A 19,343-nucleotide genomic window follows, 5' to 3' on the forward strand; every position below is an offset into this window, starting at 1 on the left:
TAAAGGAGATAAATGGAAATCCTCTGATTTTACCAAATGTCACTTTGGGCTTTCACATCTATAATAGCTATTTCAGTGCAAGCTGGACTTATCTTGCCACAGTGGAGCTTCTCTCCACATGGGACAAATCAAGCCCAAATTACAAATGTGGCAACCCAAATAATCTGAAAGCAGCACTTGCAGGACCTGATTCTGAGATTGGTCTCCACATGGCAACCATCTTGAGCATCTACAAAATTCCCCAGGTAAGATATGTGCATGGGGAATGGACATTGAACAAGTTTTTAATACATGTGGGGTGGGGGTGGGGGGAGTATTTTGACGTTCTTGGTCCTGAAAATATAAACAGGATCCAGGGTACTGCACAATTAGATCCAGATAACCAAGGTCTGAATTTCTGTTTCTCCCCAACCTTTATGCAAAATATCAAGCTGTTTCTTTCTTTCTTTTTTTAAAAAAGTCTAACTGGAATGTCAACTATATGTTTGATACTTGGACTTATATTTATGCATATGTAAGAATCTGTATCAACAATCCTTATTTTGTTTTTAAATGGATAAGCTAATGAACTTGGTTCATAGGAGAAATGGTTTGTTTCCAGCTGTTGATAATTGGAGCCTATTCATCATGAAGAACAATTTACATAATTCTGTTATTTTGGATACAGGATTTTTTTCGTATTTGTTTCATAGTGAAATAGCTCAATTTTATTCATCTCTACTGAGAAGTAAACCCCATTGGATCCATAAGTGGGTACAGAATTGCAGCATCTATCTGTCTGTCTGTCTGTCTGTCTGTCTGTCTGTCTATTTATCTATCTATCTATCTGACTGCTTATTCTTCATACACATGACTCACCATCATGACTTTGGCCATCATATCCAGCATGTAGTAATTCCAAAGAAAAATTCCAAAGTCATCATTAAAACTAAAATTTTTAACAATTAAAAATTGTTTTTACAGGAGGAGATGTATTATGGTGCCTATGACAGTAACAACTTGTTGATTTTGATGAATTTATTGTGGTGTTCCATCACCGTGAACTATCTCAAATGTATTAATAGTATTTAGAAGTAATTACAGCCCAATGTTTTGCATTCCTGGTGTATTAACCTAAAGCACCCCTGGCCATGATTTTCAGCAACTTTACAGTATAACAAGTCTGAATAATGGGGGAAAAAAACTCATCAGACCCACTGTGATGTTTGCTTCTAGTCTTCTGAATCCCATACAGGATGCTAGGCCCAGTTCTATTCTATACGCACACCTACTTTCTCTCTCTCCCCCTCCAATCCAAATAAAAGAAAAGGACGTAAAGGATGGGCAAGGTTTTTTTTAAAAAAAAGAGGAAGAAAAAAGATTAAAAAGGAATTGCATCAAGTTTAAGTCCAGTTATCGAGAGAGGATGATATATTTAACATTTTTCCCTCATTTTACTTTACAGACAAACATATAGGTGGAATCCATAGGCTGCTTGGAGATTTTCTTTAAGGTTATTCCTAATAGAAAACTAAGTTCATGTGCAATCATATGCATGTTTAGACAAAGAAGTCTCACAACTCTCAGCATTCCCCAGCCAGCATGGAGATGTAGGGATTATTTCTCTCTAAACATGCATAGGATTGTGCCCGAAGTTTCTTTTCCATAGTGTCAGGAAAGGCTTTGATAGACGTTGCTGCATATGTCCCCATTTTGAATATGAAATAAAATATGCCACATTGTATAACACTCAGATATTTTAACTTTGCTTTTAGCTAATTTCAGTTGATACATTATTTTTATGCCATAGCTATTTGCTACAGTTCCATGTACCAAGACCTCAATGTTAAAAGTTCATCAGTTTTCCAGTTTTAGCTATTACCATGCATGCCAACATCATAATGAACCCAAATAATTTCTTAGATGTCACTTTTGCATCTTGTTCTTCATGTATTGTTAATAGAGGCAAAGCTGCCATGACGTAGGGAGTTATTAAGTATTTGCCTGTTCCTGAGAATATCATATTTCAAAATTGTAGCACATCAAGAGAATAGGACCACCACATATGAATATATAAACCTTGTTGGTTGCCATTTCTCCAACAAGGATTGTTTGTATTTTCTATCCTTGCCAAACTCATCACTGTAATAATATACTATCGATCTAGGAATTTGAAAGAATTCTTCATGTTGATTATTGATTTCATTTTCTTTGATTGAGTCATTAATACTTTATTCTATATATTTTGCTCTATTGTTACCCAATATTTTCTTCCCATGTTATTTTCAACCCATTTGACATATTTGTATCTATTTCAATACAATGTGAACAATTTTGGGGAGACAAATGTTTTTATATTAACCATGAGCTTTTCTCCACAAAGCTATTAATCTGTTGTATCGACTTTCAGTTTCATTGCAGAACTGAGATGCAAGCTCTACACAAATGGTTTTTTTTTTAATTTCCTGCTTTTCCTACATAATTTATAGGTGGCACTGTGCTATAGTGGGATATTGGAATAACTCAAGTAGGAAAATCCATTCCCTTTCATTTTCACATATAATACTCTATTTCCCCTACTCTGAAAAACAAAACAAAACAGGAAAGTTTTCTTAAAACACACACACGTGTGAAACTGGAGGGTTGCAATGCTGTCTAAAGAACTTATAATCAACTGTGAGTAAGGAATGATGACCACGCAATAAATGCTTCCTGGATAAAAGTTCCATATGTTCCAATAAAATACCTTCCTTTTTTGTCATATTTCTAGTAATACCTTGCCTTACTATAGGATCTCCTTCCAGAAGTTGTAACTAGTATAGAATGCAATTGCTCAACTGCTCTCTGGTGCCACTCTATACCAGCATTCCACCCATCTCTAATTCTTGACACCAGGATAGATTAAAATTTATCATATGCTGGAAAATGCCTGGGAGAAGAGAAAGGTCTTAACCTGGTGTCAAAAGGATAACACCATTGGTGCCAGACAGCCTCACTGGGGAGATCATTCTGTAATTGGTGGACCCTTGTTGCTGTCTTCTGAGTTTCCCTCGGAGTAGGCAGCTGGAGGAGGGCCTTGGATGTTGAGCATAGTGTATGGGTCAAATCGCCAACATGCGCTGGATCATGGAGAAAGCAAGAGAATTCCAGGAAAACATCTATTTCTGCTTCATTGACTACGCTAAAGCCTTTGATTGTGTGGATCACAACAAACTCTGGCAAATTCTTAAAGTGATGGGAGTACCAGACCACCTTACCTGTCTCCTGAGAAACCTGTACGAGAGTCAAGAAGCAACAGTAAGAACCAGACATGGAACAACCGAGTGGTTCAAAATTGGGAAAGCAGTACGACAAGGCTGCATATTGTCGCCCTGCTTATTTAACTTATATGCAGAGTACATCATGAGAAACCCCGGGTTGGAAGAATCACAGGTCAGAATTAAGATTGCCGGGAGAATTATCAACAACCTCCGATACGCAGACGATACCACCCTAATGGCAGAAAGCGAAGAGGATCTCAAGAGCCTCTTGTTGAGGGTGAAAGTGGAGAGTGCCAAAGCTGGTTTGAAACTCAACATTAAAAAAACGAAGATCATGGCATCTGGCCCCATCACTTCCTGGCATATAGAAGGGGAAGAAAATTGAAGCAGTGACAGATTTTATTTTCTTGGGCTCCAAGATCACCGCAGACGGTGACTGTAGCCATGAAATTAAAAGACGCTTGCTCCTTGGGAGGAAAGCTATGGCAAACCTAGACGGCATAGTAAGAAGCACAGACATCACCTTGCTGACAAAGGTTCATATAATCAAAGCTATGGTTTTCCCAGTAGCAACATATGGCTGTGAGAGCTGGACTATAAGGAAGGCTGAGCGCTGAAGAATTGATGCCTTCGAACTGTGGTGCTGGCCAAGACTCTTATGAGTCCCCTGGACTACAAGGAGATCAAATCAGTCAATCCTAAAGGAAATCAACCCTGAGTGCTCATTGGAAGGACAGATACTGAAGCTGAAGCTCAAATATTTTGGCCACCTAATGCGAAGAGAAAAGTCACTGTAAAAGACCCTGACGCTGGGAAAGATTGAAGGCAAAAAGAGAAGGGGATGGCAGAGGATGAGATGGCTAGATAGCATCACTGATGCGATGAATATGAACTTGAGCACGCTCCGGGAGAGAGCGCAGGACAGGAAGACCTGGCGTGCTATGGTCCATGGGGTCATGGGGTCATGGACATGACTTAATGACTGAACAACAAAAATAGTGTATGGGTAGGTTCATCTCAGGAGAGGCACTCCCAGGTATTGTCATCCCTGATAACATTCATGTAACATCCCTTTGAGGATAAGATTGTTGAGTTCTTGTAAGGACTAGGAGTTGGATATTTTAACCACACTGCACGTCTGTCCAGATAATTGGCACAGACAGACCATTTGCCTAGATAGTTGATTGGTTCAGTCCTTTGGACAATACCACACAAAGGGATGGCGCAGGTGCCCATCTCAGTCCTGGATTCCAGCGGACTGGCCATGCCCTTCAACCACTCCCGCCAAGCCCCAGCTTGACTCCCTCCCATGCTCGCTGAGCCACCCACATACATGTTTATGTGCACATTTTTTGCACATAGACATGCACAAAATGGCTTTGCTGAAGGCTTTACTCTGGCTGCCCATCTGCTACCAGGCCAGATTTAAGGTTCTGGTACTAATCAGTAAAGTGCTGAACAACTTGGCGCCAGGATACTTGAGAACACACCTTCTCCCTTATTATCCTGCCTGAGGCTCTCTTCACATGGAGCTTTTATCCTGCGATTGAGATTGCTCCTTCACGGAAGTTTGTGGGCTCTTTACATGACAGCATGAACCTCCAAGGCGTCTCCTGCACTAAATGCCCTTTGTTCCATTTTTTAAATAGATCGCAGATAATGAGCTATCAAATTACCCCCTTGTGTTCTGCTTGAGTTCCCTTCATGAAAAAAGGAAAAGCGGCAAGAAGAGGAGCAAGATCCATGAATGATAATGGAAGACTCTGATATGGGGAGAAGGAGGGGGAAAGGGGAAGGGGAAAGGAAGCAGGTGAAAAAGGGAGTCATTGTGATCCTGCATTTAAAATGGAAGCAGAAAGCCCCATTTTAAATGCAAGATTTTAGGTTGGTGTAAAGATATCCTGAGAATCTGAGGTCTGCTGAGGAAGCACTACTGGTAGTATCCCATGGGTCGGAGATCCTCTTGGAATCCATCAGGAGTTGGGACTTTAGTGCATTGGCTCCCACTGAATGGAATACCCTTCCAACAGAGATTAGGCATGCACCAGTTTTACCCTGTTTTTTTCAGCATTAAGAACATTATTTTAAGGCAAGCATCTCCTTACAAACTGAATAAATCCCAGCAACTTTGTTGATGTTTCTGCTTTTATAATAATTTTGTTTTGTATTTTTGTCGTACATCACTCTGATATCTATTGATACAGAGTGGATTATAAATTCTATTATTAATACATTAGATAGAGTATTTGATGAAGGAGAATACCGTTCATTTGGATTCCCTCCACACATGCAAACCCCCCCTCCAAAAAAAGCCCCTACTGTTTTTGCCTCTGGTAGAAGCTGTGCTGCAGATTTCCCTCCTTGGAATTAAGTCTTCTGGAATGACTTGCTGTCTCAAACTGCATGACACTCATAAAAATGTAAAGAAGTGGAAAAGTCCTCTTGGGTTCATAAATACAGATGAAAATCAGATTGGATGTATTTGATGGATAAACAACCTAATTTGGCAAGCGGATCAGTAAACACATGCATATCCTTCTTTTTGGTTAATTTCTTTAGCTCACATATGGCTCTGCTCCAGCAATGAATGACAAAGCCCAAGGGGTTTTCTTCCACCAGATGTTCCCAAATGGAGCCCATCAATATGAGGGGATTCTCCACTTATTGCTGCATTTCCAGTGGACATGGATTGGGGTGCTTTATCTGGATGATGACCGTGGAAAGCGTTTTCTACAGAATGTGCTTCCCACATTTTTTCAGAGAGGAATCTGCTTTGACTTCATAAGAAAATTCACAACAATGACTTTTTACGATGACATTGTTGAAGTGATAGAGGAGACGAAGGAAACTTATACAGTTGTCATGGAAAGCACTGCCAATGTATTGGTCTTACATGGTGAAACTCATTCCATGCTAAGTCTGAGAAATACACTCAAATTTTCAGAATATTTTGATATACCACTAAAAACAAAAGTCTGGATGATGACAGCCCAGATGGATTTCACATCATATATCATTCAAAGAGGTTGGGATTTACACTTCCTCCATGGTTCTATATCCATTGCAATGCACTCAAAGGAGATGCTTGGATTTCAAAAATTTATTCAGTCCACAAATCCTACCTCAGAAAATGAAGATGGCTTCATCAGTGACTTCTGGGAACAGGCATTTAACTGTTCGTTACCCAACTCCAGTTTAGATAGTCATTTTGAAAATACCTGCACTGGGGAGGAGAAGCTGGAAACCCTTCCTGGGTCTGTTTTTGAAACAGCCATGACTGGCCACAGCTACAACATCTACAATGCTGTCTATGCTGTGGCACAAGCTTTGCATGCTATGCATTTATCTACATTGAAGCACAGAGTAATGGTGGAGGGAGGGAGGTGGAAGCTTCTAAATCAACAGCCATGGCAGGTAACATCTAGGGATGGATGCATCTGTCCATTTCATTTCTCTCAGTTTCTCATTTTTCTAATCTTAAATTCTGTTCATCTGTAATTTCTCCAATCTTAAACTCTCTCTCTCTCTCTCTCTCTGTGTGTGTATGTATGTGTATATATATATATATGTGTGTGTGTGTATATATATATACACACACACACACACACGCATTCACATGATTTTTTAAAACTTATTTTGGGCACAATCCTATGGTTTGCACCCTGGTGAGATGGAAGCCTCAAAACTCAGAAGCTTCCATGTAACCGATGCCCTGCTAGGCTGAAACCAGCAGGATGGGAGGAGTGGTGGAGGCGATCTTTGCTTCTCCATCCTTTGATTGTTGCATTTTTCACTACGCTGCCTTTTTTTGCCCATCTAGCAGTGGTGCTTCAGAGAGATACAGGAGCAGGCTGGAAGAGACTCAGGATAGTTTGTATCCTGGTTTCTGGTCTCCTCCCCTTCCCATGCACTGGAACACCCTCTTTCCTCTTTCTCCAAGGTTGATTGTCCAACCTTAGAGGCCAGCTGTTCTTTCTGTACAGGCTGTGAAGGAGCAGGGAAGAGGGCATAACTCTGACTCCCCCTTCTGAGGTTGGAGCACTCTCTCTGACTCTGGAGGGGGGAACCCCCCTATCCTATGGCCGCTCAGAAAATGTCTAGGGGCAATAGGATTTCTCTCTTAAGTATTAACTTTATATTCTGCCTTTTCCTCTTTCAAGGAACCCGTGATCCTCCTACTCTCAATTTTATAAGCATTTTTTGAACATTTTTATCCTAAAGCAAGCATTTTAAATACATATTTGCCAGCAGGCATTTTTTCTCCAAGCAATTTTCGTAATATAATGTGTGTGTTTTTTTAAAATTATTTCCCTAGTATATGCATTTTGTACACATATTTTGATGCAAGAACTCCAGAACTAGAACTCTGAGAGTTTCTCCAGTCTTAACCTCTGTTCTTTAATATATATTTTTAAAGGCAGGATTAAAATGTATTTTTTTATTTATTTTCTTCTTACATTTATATCCCAGCTTTTTTCAAGGAACCCAAGCAGCTTACACGCTATTCTTCCTCAACATTTTACATTTTACATCCTGACAGCCTGATGCTACCCCTAGGCAAGGCCCCTGCCATTGTGCACCCCCATAGCCCCCTGAGGGAGTGGAATCCCCCTGATGGGGTGCTTCCGCACAGCAGAGGGGGTGGGAGTAGGCATATTTGGCACAGGTGGCAATACCACTTATAGTGGCAATAGCACAGGTGGCAATAGCACTTACAGTGATGCAGTGAAGGCTGCAAGCAAACTTACCCAGCTGTCAGAGTTGGACACATTTTGTCAGCCATATTTGAGTGAAAGCAAGCCTGTGTCACGAATGCTTCTGAGTGCATAGACTGGGAGAGTAGTTCAGATTCCGAAGATGAACTGCAGCTGCCAGACCTGGGGGAGGTACTTTCCCAGGCTAGTCCAGACATGGCTAGGCAGGCTCCTCAGGTTTCAAAGGTCCAGCTGGATGGAGATGGCCCCTCTTCACCTCCCCCCCGCCCAGGAGAGATAATGAACAGGGAGAGGCAGGTTTTGGAGAGTCTGAATTAATAGACACCAGGTGCAGATGCAGAGCCAAGAGACAGATGGCTGGAGTGGAACTTAGATGGTCTGCCCGATTGGCCCAGCGTGAACAACGGCACTTAGAAGCCTCACAAGAGAGAGACCTCTCCCCACCCCTTAAGTTAGGCTAGTGAGACTGCCTTTCTTTCAAATGGCAGGCAACTTTCATAGCTATCTTTTGAACCCCCTGAAGGCATTTCCTTTGTAGACTGAGTGTCACTGAGAATTTGTATCTGTATGGCCCTTTGAAGTAATGGATTAAAAGCTGTAGGCCGAAGCCTCTTGTCTGTGTTCAATTCAGTGTTTGAAGCTCAGTGGTGGCAAAAGGAATCCTGACAGTCATAGTACAGTCTACTTCTAGTATTTGTTAAAATGCTGAATTTTTTTAATAGAATAGCTGATCAAGAGCTGAACCAGGTTGGTGTTGGATGGCCTTTTGGCTTGTGTTATATGATGAAGTGACATATATATTAAATGTTATGATTATCTTTGTTGCAAAGCCTAACTTTTCAAGTTCTTATACCCAATGCAAATACCATGACTACCACTACTATTACTACTAGATTATATAGAATTCTGAAAGGTATCTTTAAGCCCAGCTCTCAGATTGTGAGACCTTGTTCCAGTCCGAGGAAGCTACACCCTGTGACACTGATTCTGAGTCAGACGGGGAAGCTATTGAGTCAGATCCTGCCATGGGAAGCCAGACAGTTGAGAATAGGGATGTTGGAGGAATCGGTTTGGAGCTCAAGCCCAGCAGGTTTTTACCATCTCGACCCCCTGGACACCAGCTCGTGGCCCCTTGAGCTTGCCCGACTTGGTGTATGCTGGATTGGGCAAACTTGCGGCATCCCACTTGTCCACGAACAACTATTTTATGTAAAATTGTGGGTAAGCCTTTTATGAAAATTGCCATTTTGTGGAAAATGGTGGCCATAGATCGTGCCATTTATGCAAAATTGCAAGCATAAATGGTCTAATTAGACCATTTACATCTGCAATTTTGTGTGAATCATGCTATTTACACAAAATGGTAATTTTCTTAAAATGCTTACCAGTGATTTTATGCAAAATGGTGGCTCGTGGACAAGTGGGATGCCTTGAGCTCTTTCTGGGTGCCTGTGGATGGTCCAGTGCCCACTGGGGTTGGGCACACAGGGGGATGGGAGTCTGATGAGTGGCACAGTGGGGTGGGCACAGGGGAATTAACTCACCCCAACATGTCATTGGCCCAATACATATAAAAGGACACATGCTTGATCTGGTTTTCTCGACTGGGCAGGAGGATGGTGATCTGAAAGTGGAGGAATTAACATCTGTCCCTTTGTCATGGTCAGATCACTTCCTGCTGAGGTTTAGACTCCTGGCAGCCTTCCCTCAATGCAAGGGTGGGGGACCTATTAAAATGGTCTGCCCCCGGAGATTAATGGATTCCGATGGATTCCAGAGGGCTCTGGGGGATTTTCCTGCTGGTATGACTAGTGCTCCTCTCGAAGTCCAGGTCGCTCTGTGGAATGCAGAGATGACTCAGGCGGTTGACACGATCGCGCCCAAGTGCCCTGTCCTGCTGAGCAGAGCCCGGCCAGCTCCTTGGTATACAGCTGAGCTGAGGGCAATGAAGCAAGAGAGGAGACAGCTAGAACAGAGGAGGAGGAAAACTCGTGCTGAGTCTGACCGAACACAGGTAAGAGCCCACTATCAAGTCTACTCTGTGGTGGTGAGGGTGGCAAAGAGGCAGTTCTTTTCCACCAGCATTGCATTTTCTCAGGGTCATCCAGCAGAGCTTTTCCACATGGCTCACAGCCTGTTACATTCTGGGCCAGGGAGAGAGATGGTGGAACCCTCGGTGGCACGCTGTGATAGGTTTGCAATGCACTTGGAAGATAAAGTTGCTTAGATTTGTCATGAATTGGACACCACGATTAATGCAGTTCCATTGGTAGAGGTGTTCAGAGCACCGTCTGGTCCAGGTTTATTGGATGAGTTTCAGTTACTGAAGCCTGAGGATGCAGACAAGGTGCTTGGCCAAGTCTGATCGACCACTTGTGTGCTTGACCCTTGCCCTTCATGGCTTATTAAATCAAACAAGGAGGGGATGTCTGGCTGGGTCCAGGAGGCTGTAAATTCCTCCTTGAGAGAGGGAGTGGTGCCTGCTGCTTTAAAAGAGGCGGTAATTAGACCACTCCTGAAAAAGCTGAACCTGGACCCAGAGGATGTTAACAATTATAGACCAGTGGCCAACATCCCCTTCCTGGGCAAGGTGCTTGAGTGGGTGGTTGTAGGACAGCTCCAGCTCCTACTTGGATGGCCGATTCCAGAAGGTGGTGCTGGGGGATTATTGCTCTGTGCTATGGCAATTGTGCCATGGGGTTCCACAGGGCTCTATTTTATCCCCTATTCTGTTTGACATCTATATGAAACCGCTGGGGGAGGTTATCTGGAGGTGTGGGCTGAGGTGCCATCAATATGCGGATGACACCCAGCTCTACCTCTCTTTCTCATCAAAACCAGGTGAGGCAGTGTCTGTTCTGAATCAGTGCCTGGGCATGGTAATGGACTGGATGAGGGCCAAGAATAAACTGAAACTCAATCCAGACAAGATGGAGGTACAGTTAATGGGTGGTTCGTCTAACCGGCTAGGTGATATTCAACCTGTTCTGGAGGGGGTTGCGCTCCCCCTAAAGGATGATTATTCATAGTTTGGGGGTGCTCTTGGATCCAGAACTGCCACTTCAGGCACAGGTGAACTCGGTGGCAAGGAGCACTTTTTATCAGCTTAGGCTGGTATACCAACTACGCCCTTATCTGGACAGATAGCCTAGCTAAGTTATCCATGCTCTGATAACTTCTCGTCTGGACTCTGGATTACTGCAATGTGTTATACATGGGGCTGCCTTTGAAAATGGTCCGGAAACTTCAGCTGGTCCAAAATAGGGCAGCAAGATTGTTAACAGGGACTGGCCTGAGAGCTCATATTATGCCAGTACTTTTTCAGCTGTACTGGCTGACAGTCTATTTCTGGGCCCGATTCAAAGTGCTGGTATTAACATTTAAAGCCCTGAACGGCTTGCGCCAGGTTATCTGAAGGATCACCTCCTCCCATATGTGCCTGCCCAGATCTTAAGATCATCGTCAGCAGCCCTTCTCCATGAGACCCCACCAAAGGAAGTGAGGTGGGTGGCTACTAGGAGGAGGGCTTTTTCTGCTGTGGCACCCTGGCTCTGGAATGAGCTCCCTAGTGAGGTTCGCCTGGCGCCTACATTGTATTCCTTTCGGCGCCAGGTGAAGACCTTTTTATTTTCCCAGGCATTTTAGCATTTTAGCTTTCTAGACTTTTGGCTTTGCTGTTTTAAATCTGTATTTTAAACTCCTGCACTGCTGCTAGGTTTTATTGTGGTTGTATTGTTATATTATGGTTTTAATGTTCTATATATTTTAAATTGTTTTATTGTGTGCTGTTTGGTTTTAATTTTTGTGAACCGCCCAGAGAGCTTTGGCTATTGGGTGGTATAGAAATGAAATGAATGAATGAATGAATGAATGAATAAATAACTGAGAAGTCAGTTCTACCAGGCCTCTGATTGGCTAATGAGTCCAGAGGGGATGAGTCTCAGGACACTGATATGGCCTACCTTCCACAGTCTGGAGATCTGACCTTGCTAGAGGCCCCTGTTTCTCAACCAGGGACATCTTCCATGGGAACAAGGCAGCTAGAGAAGATCTCTGCAGGAGAGGGAGTTTCAGGGGTGTCACTTTTGGTGTGCCATCAACTAAAGAGGGTGGTTCAGTGGCATCCAGTGAGGTGCAGCAACCATCTGAGAGCATGTTTTAGCTGCCAGGATTGAATGTGCAATAATGACCTTTAGCACCCAATCCCCTGTATTTAAACCAGTGTAACCAGAAGTATCATATCCCTGATGAATATACAGTGGAGGTGAGGAATAGATTTCAGGGATTAGACCTGATAGACAGAGTGCCTGAGGAACTATGGACGGAGGTCCGTAACATTGTTCAGGAGGCAGCAACGAAATCCATCCCAAAGAAAAAGAAATGCAAGAAAGCCAAGTGGCTGTCTGATGAGGCTTTACAAGTAGCTGAGGAAAGAAGGGAAGCGAAAAGCAAGGGAGAAAGGGGAAGATATACCCAACTGAATGCAGAGTTCCAGAGAATAGCAAGGAGAGACAAGGAGGCCTTCTTAAATGAACAATGCAAAGAAATTGAGGAAAACAACAGAATGGGAAAGACTAGAGATCTCTTCAAGAAAATTGGAGATCTCAAGGGAACGTTTTGTGCAAAGATGGGCATGATAAAGGACAAAGAAGGCAGGGACCTAACAGAAGCAGATGAGATTAAGAAGAGGTGGCAAGAATACACAGAAGAACTATACAGGAAAGATCTGAATGTCCCTGATAGCCATGATAGTGCAGTCACTGAACTTGAGCCGGACATCCTAGAGAGTGAAGTCAAGTGGGCCTTAGGAAGCATTAGTAACAACAAAGCTAGCGGAGATGACAGTATTCCAGATGAGCTATTTAAAATCCTAAAAGATGATGCTGTTAAAGTGCTGCATTCAATATGCCAACAAATCTGGAACACTCAACAGTGGCCACAAGACTGGAAAAGGTCAGTTTACATTCCAATTCCAAAGAAGGGCAACGCCAAAGAGTGTTCAAACTACCGCACAATTGCACTCATTTCACATGCCAGCAAGGTGATGCTCAAAATCCTACAAGCTAGGCTTCAGCAGTATGCGAACCGAGAACTACCAGAAGTACAAGCTGGGTTTAGAAGAGGCAGAGGAACTAGAGATCAAATCGCCAACATTCGCTGCATCATGGAGAAAGCAAGAGAATTCCAGAAAAACGTCTATTTCTGCTTCATTGACTACGCTAAAGCCTTTGATTGTGTGGATCACAACAAACTGTGGCAAATTCTTAAAGAGATGGGAGTACCAGACCACCTTACCTGTCTCCTGAGAAACCTGTACGAGGATCAAGAAGCAACAGTAAGAACCAGAGATGGAACAACCGATTGGTTCAAAATTGGGAAAGGAGTACGACAAGGCTGCATATTGTCACCCTGCTTATTTAACTTATATGCAGAGTACATCATGAGAAATGCCGGGTTGGATGAATCAGAGGTCGGAATTAAGATTGCCGGGAGAATTATCAACAACCTCCGATATGCAGACGATACCACCCTAATGGCAGAAAGCGAAGAGGATCTCAAGAGCCTCTTGTTGAGGGTGAAAGAGGAGAGTGCAAAAGCTGGTTTGAAACTCAACATTAAAAAAACGAAGATCATGTCATCTGGCCCTATCACCTCCTGGCATATAGAAGGGGAAGAAATGGAAGCAGTGACAGATTTTACTTTCTTGGGCTCCAAGATCACCGCAGACGGTGACTGTAGCCATGAAATTAAAAGACGCTTGCTCCTTGGGAGGAAAGCTATGGCCAACCTAGACAGCATAGTAAGAAGCAGAGACATCACCTTGCCGACAAAGGTCCGTCTAATCAAAGCTATGGTTTTCCCAGTAGTAATGTATGGCTGTGAGAGCTGGACTATAAGGAAGGCTGAGCGCCGAAGAATTGATGCTTTCGAACTGTGGTGCTGGAGAAGACTCTTACGAGTGCCCTGGACTGCAAGGAGGTCAAATCAGTCCATCCTAAAGGAAATCAACCCTGAGTGCTCATTGGAAGGACAGATACTGAAGCTGAAGCTCCAATATTTTGGCCACCTAATGCGAAGAGAAAACTCCCTGGAAAAGACCTTGATGCTGGGAAAGACTGAAGGCAAAAGGAGAAGGGGACGGCAGAGGATGAGATGGCTAGATAGCATCACGGATGCAATGAATATGAACTTGAGCACGCTCCGGGAGAGAGCGCAGGACAGGAAGGCCTGGCGTGCTATGGTCCATGGGGTCACGAAGAGTCGGACACGACTGAACGACTGAACAACAACAACAACAACAAACCAGAAGTATACTCTGCTGGAAGCAACATATTGGTAAGCTGGAAAGAAGCTTCCTGGTTTCACTAGAACTGTGAACGTATTTGGATTTATTCTATGTGCTTGAACCCAGGGCAGTCTGGGTCTTTTGTTATCATGTTCATGAACTGATTCTTGTCAGGGAACTAGGATGTAATCCATTAACTGGATCATTATTGGGACTACAAAAGCTCATAGCTAATTACAGAAAGTACTGCAATAAAAGGTCTTAGTGTGATTTTTGCCTTGGCTCCAGGAAATCAGGTTCTGACACAGATCTCTTATTATAATCACCCTATTGTATATTTGCCTGAGTAAATCATTATTCTTTCCTTATTTTCCAATTTAGCTCCATCAGTTTCTGACAAGTGTCTCATTTAACAATGCTGCTGGAGAAACAATTTCTTTCAATCAAAATGGGGAATTAGTAGCAGGATTTGATATCATCAATTGGGTGACGTTCTCAAACCAGTCCTTTCATAGAGCCAGAATTGGAAAGACAGATCCAAAAGCTCCCTCTGAAAAAGTTGTCACTATTGATGAAGATTCCATCATATGGCCTCCTGAGTTCAACCAGGTAAAATCTTTTGGGGGAGGGGGGTGTCAAGTGTATTCCACAATGTTTCAGAAGTGGTTCACTCTTCAAGCACTGAGTTAGCTCAGTCATGAGGCCACTGTATGCATTATATGCATGATGGGGGCTTCTTGTGTTGAAAGGGCAGTGGGAACATGATGTTGGCCTTGCTATGATAGCATGTGGCTGCCTGGCTGTGTCCCCCAATCTCGAACTAGTTGAGTTTGGATGTCTGAGCAGTGGATGTCTTTGTGCATTCCCCTCTATGTGTATATTCTGCAATGCAAGCTGGGACCACAGATAACAGGAAGTCTGCATTCTATGCATGAGTGTTGGGTGTCTGAGAAAAGGCCTTGCTGAATTACTACCCATAGACAAAAATGCATATGCTAACAAGATAGCCCTGCACAAATAACATTAAAATTAATTTCCAGCATATCTAAACCTATCACCCATATGTTATATCCACTTTTGTTACAGAAACAGGGTTAGATTTTTAAAAGTTGAGAGGGGCTGAAGTCAATGGGAGATAGTGGTGCTCAGTACCTTTGAAAAACAGATCTTCTGATTTGTATTATATAGGCCAGAGCTGACTAACATGTTTTACTATTTGTCTCAAGTGTGCTTGTTACAGGGCCTCTTATCTAGGGATGGGAGAGAATTTCTCCCCGAAACTTCGGGGGGCCAAGCGCCAATGCATTCGGTCCTCCGAAGGTTGTTCGGGGAGAACTTCTCTGCCCCCCCCCCCTGGGATGGGACTTACCTTTCACGAATGTCCCTCCTGGCAGCGGGTCCCGGTGGCAGTTCGGCAGGTCTTCGTCAGGGGCGGCAGCCGGTCTTTCGACCGGCTGCCGCCACCACCATTACAAGCAAAGTAAAAAAAAACAAAACACCCCTGTGATAGGCTACGTAACGATTAACGTAGCCTATCATGGCTAGATTTGCAAAGTCAGCCGTGATAGGCTACGTTAATCGTCATGTAGACTATCATGGGTGACTTAAAAAAAAAAAAAAAAAAGCGCGTACGGCTAATGGCGGCCCCCATAGGGAGTCGCCATTCGCGTTCCTTATTTGGTCCCTGTAGTCTACGTAAAGATTTACGTAGACTACGGCAAAAATAAGGACAACACAAATAGTGTTGCCCTTATTTTCACCGTAGTCTACGTAAATCTTTACGTAGACTACAGGGACCAAATAAGGAATGTGAATGGCGGCTCCCTATGGGGGCCGCCATTTGAGTACGCGCTTTTTTTTTTTTCCAAAGTCACCCGTGATAGGCTACGTGACGATTAACGTAGCCTATCACGGCTGACTTTGCAGATCTAGCCATGATAGGCTACGTTAATCGTTACGTAGCCTATCACAGGGGCGTTTTTTTTTTCTTTTGAAGTTCGCGGCCAGGGAGACGGGGCGCTTCTCCCTGGCCTGAATTTCGGCCGGGCGAGGCGGGAAGCCTCCCCCCCAGCCTGAATTTCGGCCGGGCGAGGAGGGAAGCCTCCCCCCCTGCCTGAACTTCGGGGGGAGCAGCGAAGCGCCTCCCCCCCACCGCGAAGCAAGCTACAAGACCAGGTAAGTGACTTTCGTGCACCCCTACTCTTATCATATGTTTTCAGATTCCTCTTGGAAGAGTCCCAATACATTAAATGCCTAATATAACAAAGGAAAGTTGTTCTCATGCCTCGCTCCCTTTAAACCAAAAGGAGTTTGGCAACATGTATCTGAAATTCCTTTTAAGATGGATAAAATGCTATCTTTGATGTCAACTAGTTTTTACATATGTATTAGATATCCATTTATATCAAAAATTTAAGACAGGCCCTTGTGGAGATGTATAATATGCACAGACAAAGCACACTTCCTTTTTACTGCATCAAAGAATTTGCATGTTTATCATGAATCACACTCTATATACAAAAAACTAATCAACACCACCTACGTACATTTCCCAATCCAAAAAGGGTGGTGGTGGATCAGCTACTCCTGGAATAAAGATCCTCTATGTGTCAGGGACTTTCAACAGCAGCACAGGTTTACCCATATTTTCACATTCCAAACAGAGCCTGCAAAAAACTGGGGGTTGAGGAAGTTAGGCAGCCCACTCCTGCCACTTCAACATATAGAACTCTCTTCATACATGTAGCTTTAACAATTGTCACAGTGAAAGGCTTAGTAGAAATGAAGAGTAAAATGTAAAACATACCAGAAACAATATAAAGAATATGCCTTCAGATGAAGGCAAAGTATTCCCACATTGTCAGCATTTTCAATATTGCAATAGATAATAAGGATGTGTGAACTCTCCCCATTCTGTGCTGGGCACTGCTCTCCGGATGCCCACTGGATGCTCAACCCTGCTCGCCATCTGCAGTGAGCCACTGGGCGGGTGCCCGGTGTGTGGCGTGTGGTGTCTCACTCCTCTGCCAAGCCTGTATTCTGCGCAAAATGGTGGCTCAGCCTTTTCCATAAAGGCCAATTTTACCATTTACCATTTACAGCTGTAAAGCTGAATAAATTGGTCTCTTTACAACTGCCATTTGCATAAAATTCGGCCTTTACAGAAAAGGCTGACCTGCCATTTTACACAGAATGGGGGCTTGGCAGAGCAATGAGACCTGCCGTGCTTGCCCAACTCAATGTGTGCTAAGTCAGGCAAGTGTGGCAGTCTGCAGACTCCAGTCCAGGGGGGCGAGCTGGTGGTAATCCACCAAGCTCAAGCCCCCAACCAGACTCCATCACCATCCCTAATAAATGATGATGGAGGTTGAATATACAGCACTGTCAAGAAATAACCCTGTTATACCTGCCCATCAAACCACAACTTAATTGTATAATAAAAACTAAGATACTAAGAAAACATATTTTTGGAATCTTGATTTGAAGCATTCACATTTTTCATGTATGTACAGGTGCAGCCCCTCTCTGTTTGTAATGACAATTGCATTGTGGGTTATAGAAAAGCCAAAAAGGAAGGGAAACCGTTTTGCTGCTATGATTGCCTTCCATGTCCAGAAGGGAAGATTTCTAACAAAAATGGTAAGACATATTCAAAAGTACTGGCTGTGATGCAGTTGCCATATTTCAAACCTTTTCTTTTTTCTTTTTTCAGACATGGATGACTGTTTTCAGTGCCCAGAAGATCAGTATCCAAACCATGAGAAGTATCTATGCATTCCAAAAGAAATAAGCTTCCTCTCTTATGAAGAACCGTTGGGAGTCAGTCTGGCCATTCTTGCTCTTTCCTTTTCTTTCATCACAGTTTTGGTACTTGGGGTTTTCATGAAGCACAAGAATACTCCTATGGTCAAAGCCAACAACCGGAACCTCACCTACAGTCTTCTGATCTCCCTCCTGCTCTGCTTCCTCTGTACTTTTCTATTTATCGGGCAACCTGAGGAAGTTACATGCCTCCTTCGACAAACAGCTTTTGGCATCATCTTCTCAGTGGCAGTTTCTTGTGTGTTGGCCAAAACCATCATTGTTATTGTGGCTTTCATGGCCACCAAGCCTGGAACTAGGATGAGGAAATGGGTAGGGAAAAGATTGGCAACCTTCATAGTCCTTTCCTGCTTCTTCATTCAAGCCACTATTTGTACTTTGTGGCTGGCAACCTCTCATCCATATCCAGATTTGGACATGCACTCCATGACAAAGCAAATGGTATTGGAATGTAATGAAGGGTCCGTCAACATGTTCTATTGTGTCTTGGGCTTTCTGGGCTTCTTGGCTATTGTCAGTTTAACTGTAGCTTTCCTAGCCAGGAAATTGCCAGACAGTTTCAATGAAGCCAAGTTTATCACCTTCAGTATGTTGGTCTTTTGCAGTGTTTGGTTATCCTTCGTTCCAACCTACCTGAGTACCAAGGGGAAATACATGGTGGCTGTGGAGGTCTTCTCCATCTTAGCCTCCAGTGCAGGCTTACTGGGTTGCATTTTTTCTCTGAAATGCTATATCATTGTACTGAGGCCGGAACTGAACAGGAAAGAGCAGCTAAGAAGAACACATTAAATATTATAAACATGTATAATCTTGATACAGCTGAAGTTAGTTATTGCTGTCAGGATTGGGTGGTAACTTAACTGAGACAATTTGTCTGATAGTCCCACTGGGACTTCTTCATATCTGACTTTTCCTGGATATAAGCCTGCATTATACTTCAAAATTGTACCTTTATTTGAACATAAATGTAGCAAATAGTTTGAAGTCATGAGTGGATCTAAATTCATGTATAGTGTTAATATTTCATTCTCCTCATATTTCTAAACAGAATACAATTGCTGTGACAAATCTATATTAAGAACATAAGAAGAGCCATGCTCGACCAGACCAAGGGTCCATCTAGTCCAACATTCTGTTCAGACAGTGGCCAACCAGCTGTTGACCAGGAACCCTCAAGCAGGACATGAGTGCAACTAGGGATGTCAGAGAATTCCACCACGGACCCGAAATCCGTAGTGGAATGAAGCCTTCCCACCCTCCGCCCCACAAAAGGCATGCAAA

General features: G+C 43.3%; 1 protein-coding gene across 1 annotated transcript; it reads left to right on the forward strand.

Annotated features, from left to right (window-relative positions):
• The first annotated feature begins 89 nt into the window (after positions 1-89).
• On the forward strand, positions 90-18,851 carry LOC146342539 (vomeronasal type-2 receptor 26-like). The gene is made up of 4 exons (XM_084808584.1): positions 90-245; positions 5,799-6,653; positions 17,753-17,879; positions 17,953-18,851. Exons 1-4 carry the CDS (start codon positions 210-212, stop codon positions 18,849-18,851), a joined length of 1,917 nt encoding a protein of 638 aa, XP_084664710.1. The 5' UTR covers positions 90-209.
• The last annotated feature ends 492 nt before the right edge of the window (positions 18,852-19,343 follow it).

This window comes from Heloderma suspectum, chromosome 6 (assembly GCF_057233095.1).
Source record: "Heloderma suspectum isolate Gila_16-S chromosome 6, 16-S_ref, whole genome shotgun sequence".
In the NCBI taxonomy this organism is placed as follows: Eukaryota; Metazoa; Chordata; class Lepidosauria; order Squamata; family Helodermatidae; genus Heloderma; species Heloderma suspectum.